The following is a 4,519-nucleotide window of genomic DNA, read 5'->3' as shown; positions in this document are numbered from 1 at the left end:
CATGATCATCAACGTCGTCATCAGCGTAATCATCATCATTATCATCGTCGTTGTCTTCTTCTTCGTCAGCATGACAGGTTGGAAAGCGTGTCAATGATGCTCGTCGTCATAATGTTCATCGTCATCATATCTTCATCATGATCATCATCGCCATCATCGTCTTCTTCTTCTTCGTCAGCACGACTGGCTGGATGGCGTGTGTCCCATGATGGGGTTGTTGTCTTCACTGTCATCGTCGTTGTTGTCGTTGTCATTGAAATATGTGCAGCTGTGGTAGACACATACACATTTTTACACACAGACACACACACAGACAAACAGACACACACACACACACATAATTTCACACATGCACACACACACACACACACACATTCTTTTGTTTTTTTTTCAAAATCGTCTTTCTACTTTTCGTGTCATCAGCCCAAAATGAACAAACAAAAACGCGTCAATACAAAAAAAAAAAAAAAAAAAAAAAGAGAAAAAAAAAAGAGCAGCGACGCAAACTACCAACACAGACACCAATCAACCCTCAAATCAGACCCCACCCATCAACCAACCATCCAACCAACCAACCAACCCTACCCAAACCCAACTGCAAAGCTACATCATGAGCAAAATACGCTAATGGTGCGGACACGAATATGGGGAAAACATTCTGGCACCAAACGGCTAGTCACATTATGAGACAGGCTGTACAAAAGCCGAAGTCCCTAATGACAGCTGCAGGAGCAGGGATGGAATGACATACATGGAAGCCAGTCATGGACCTTATTACTCATTAGCGACGACCACAGACAAATTACCAGCTGGGATATAATTATATCTCGACGTGGGCACTGACGTAGATAAACGCTTTTCTTGGGGGGGAACGAGGCAGCGACCGAAGAAGAAAACGAAGAAGAAGAAGAAGAAGAAGAAGAAATGATGATGAAGGTGAAGGAGGAGAAGAAGAAGAAAAAAAAAAAGAGGAGGAGGAGAAGAAGCTGAAGAAGAAGAAGAAGAAAGGAGGAGGAGGAGGAGGAGGAGGAGGAGAAGAAGAAGAAGTAGAAGAAAAGAGGAGGATAAGAAGAAGAAGAAGAAAAAGAAGAAGAAGAAGAAAGGTGGAGGAAGAGAGGAAGAAGAAGGAGAAGAAGAAGAAAGAAAGGGAAGAAAAGAAAAGAAAATGGACACACACACACACACACACAAGATTAATTCATTAATTCTATTCCTTTCAAGCATGACCAACACCCAGGTCAGGCGAGATAGGCTGGGGTTGTGAGGAAGAAGTGGCGGTGAAGTTGGGGGGCGGGGGGAGGGGTTCCAGGGGTGGGGAGGGGGGGGAAGGCTTGGGGAGGTTTGGGGGAGGGGGGGGGGGGGCGGAGGGTGGAGCGGGGAATAGAACTGGGAGCAGAGGGCACGGAGTTTCATCGGACGTTAATTAATTATCGAATATCCGTAATCCAGTGCTTGTTCTCTCATCTCCGATCTCGTGCTGAGAGAAGTGCTCACGTTCTTGTTTGTTGCTCTCTCTCTCTCTCTCTCTCTCTCTCTCTCTCTCTCTCTCTCTGTGTGTGTCTCTCTCTCTCTCTTTCTCCAATTATTGTTTGTTCGCATTCCCCTTCATGAGGGGCCTAGGCCTAAAATGAATACACCATCTGAATCTGAACCTCTCTGTCTGTCTGTCTCAATTACTTTCGATGTGGCAAGACTAGCATGACTGTCACACAGTGCGGACTCTTTAATACAACGCACATGATAGAACCATGTACTAGAATTTAAAGAGAGAGAGAGAGAGAGAGGGAAGAGATGTAAAGAGTGCTATAAATAATTTTAGATTCGGTGTCTTTGATATTGCTTGCCGTTGCTTCAGATAGGCTACAGTACCACCAGTGAATAGGAACTAATCAATCTGCCGCGTGTGTTACAATATGGCTAAAGAAGACGAAGTATAATTTTCCGTTTTGTTGCCCTGCTTTTCATGACTTCAGAGTGAAAGTAATTCCGTTTAAACTATTTTCACAGAACCTTGTGATTTCAGGCTAAATATGTTGTCGACAAGAAATAAATAACAAAAGTCCCATTGATTTTACTGTGTATATTCACGAAGCAAAGAAAAAGGCTACGCACTGCAGCCTCTCCTCTTTTAAACGTCTATTGCAGAAATTATATTTGTTCACTTTTTTCTTTGTCAGTTAATAACAGTTATTGTATTATGTTCTTTTGTGTTTTCCCCTTCAGTATGGGGCTAAGGTCATATTCGATTTCGTATTCTATATCTATCTCTCTATCTATCTATCCTCCCCTTTCTTCTTCTGATTGATTTATCGTCTGGTCACTACATGTGGTTAAGACACGTACACATGAATTCACTGATTTCAATGTGGCAGGATCATATGCATCTTTTGTGTTTAGGCATATTTGATTTATTCCATTGTTTCTCTCTTTAAAAAAAAAATTCTTTCTCATCTCAAAGGACAAGCTGTGTATCCGATGACGCAAAAATTGCGAAGTACGACATTTATACTAATTTGACGTCAGCCGTGACTTACGTCACACCTTGTTGACTGTCTTCAATTGACGAAATGTGACGGTCGCCGTGAGATTGTACCAGCAGAGATGAGGGTTCATTAGCCTGACATGTCGACCAACCTGATTAGGTGTGATGGCATAAGTGTGAGAACTGTCTAAACCGTTTTGAAGTGTTTGAGTGTTAGATACGTGAATTATCACTAGATCCTATTCTGATTCAGCAAGTGCAGTGCTCCAGTTCACCTGTTCAACCTTCAGTAATTCCCCTTTCCCTAACTTGCGTTCCCTTTACCCTACCCTATTTCCCTTACACCCCCATTCCTTACACTTCGGTACCAGTCACTGTTCAAAATTATACCAGTTAAAAAAACATTGCTGTGTTCATTTTTTCATCCTTCGTCCTCCTGAAGACAGAACCCACGTATGCACACACACACACACACACACTCACTCACACACGATAGGGGCCCGGGGTGATGTGTGTGTGTGTGTGTGCGTGCTTGTGTGCATGTGTGTGTGTGTGTGCGTGCGTGCGTGCATACGTGCGTGTGTGTGTGTGCGTGCGTGCATGCGTGATTCTTTTTATGTGCCTATCCCTTTTCGTCCTTCTGTCTCTGGCTCTCTGTAATTGATTGGGTTGGACATACAGGTGGATATTTGGCAATGGAAAAGATAAGCCATGTTGCTCGCGACAATGCGAGAGAGGAAGAGAGAGAGGGGGAGGGAGAGAGAGAGGGAGAGAGAGAAAGGGATGATGAAGACATGGACACTAATGGATATTGGAAACACTAGTTCTTTGCAGTCAGGCAAGATCCAACAGCAGGGTGAGGAGAGAGACATTTACATGGCCAAGACATGCAAAACATCGTAACTTCACCTGTGAGAACGAGAGCACGCTCGCACATGCACACACACACACACACACACACATACACCCACACACTCGCATACACAAATGCGCACACGCAAACCAACACACACTGACAGAGGCCTACCATTACCCATGCACTCATTCACTCGTCCACAAAATCCTTATCCCATTTCCTCCCATTCCCCCCTTGACAACATCCACAGTAAGAAACTCACAACAGATCCACCCGGAATGGACAAGTTATCGGTGCGGGCAATGAGCACCTCCTCCACCTCCATGCTAAAGGACACACTCTTGCTGGGCGAGGGCTGGGGGGACGGGGTCTGGGACAGCCCCAGACGAACCACAGTCTCTGCGCTGCGACTGACGGGGCTGGGGAGCCGGTTGAAGGTGTGCTGCTGGGGGGACAGGATGGGGGCTGAAGCTCTCCTCTTCCGGTGGTCCCGGCACTGCCGCGCTCCATACCTGCTGGCTCCGCCCGAGCGTTTACGGGTCTTCCTGACCACGGTGCTGGCGCGGCAGACGGCAGACATAAGGGTTGGGGGTTTGGGGGGTAGCACTGAATGGAAAGAAGACCCCGATCTCGTGACAGTAAACGAGTCTGCGTGATTCTCTTGCTCCTGGAGGCGACGTGTTACTGCTCGTCGAAGCTGGTGTTTTGAACAGTGTTAGTAATGTTTTGTTTCGTGGAGTGGAGTTCGCAAAACAGCTGCAGTGCATGGATGTTCCATGTCTTCGGAACAAAGGATTCTTTCATTTCACTTGAGAAGCCTGTTTAATTAATTCGCTTGACCAATAAAAGTACCAGAAAGTTTCCATAGTAACAGACAAAATGGTTAACTTCATTGGGAAAAAAACAGAGCATGTGTCCCTTTGCTGACCATTCATTCACCAAGTTTCACGAACATAATCACTTTACTAGCAAAAAAAAAAAAAAAAAAAAAAAAAAAAAAAGCAGAAGGTAATCATTTTGCCAGCAAAAGGGCAGAATACAGAAAAATCTCCCTACGAGTTTCAGAAAGACATATGAAGTTACAGAACGCCATGCAAAAAGCCTCGCTGACAAGAGCACGTTAACAACTGCTCTGAAATGAAAGCACCAATACTGATCGAAGACACCTCCAGTGTGAAAGT

At 45.0% G+C, this 4,519-nt stretch overlaps 1 protein-coding gene across 1 annotated transcript in view; it reads right to left on the bottom strand.

Annotated features, from left to right (window-relative positions):
• The window catches only part of LOC143298576 (uncharacterized), a 14,097-nt gene extending 10,179 nt beyond the window's left edge, over positions 1–3,918 (bottom strand). Inside the window, exon 1 of the mRNA XM_076611456.1 lies at positions 3,601–3,918. Coding sequence (XP_076467571.1) covers positions 3,601–3,918 — 318 coding nt within the window. The remainder of the gene's footprint in view (positions 1–3,600) is intronic.
• Between the last annotated feature and the right edge of the window lie 601 nt (positions 3,919–4,519).

This window comes from Babylonia areolata, chromosome 24 (assembly GCF_041734735.1).
Source record: "Babylonia areolata isolate BAREFJ2019XMU chromosome 24, ASM4173473v1, whole genome shotgun sequence".
NCBI classification, from domain to species: domain Eukaryota; kingdom Metazoa; phylum Mollusca; class Gastropoda; order Neogastropoda; family Buccinidae; genus Babylonia; species Babylonia areolata.
The sequence above is the reverse complement of the archived record's forward strand: the minus strand, read 5'-3'. Positions and strand labels throughout refer to the sequence as shown.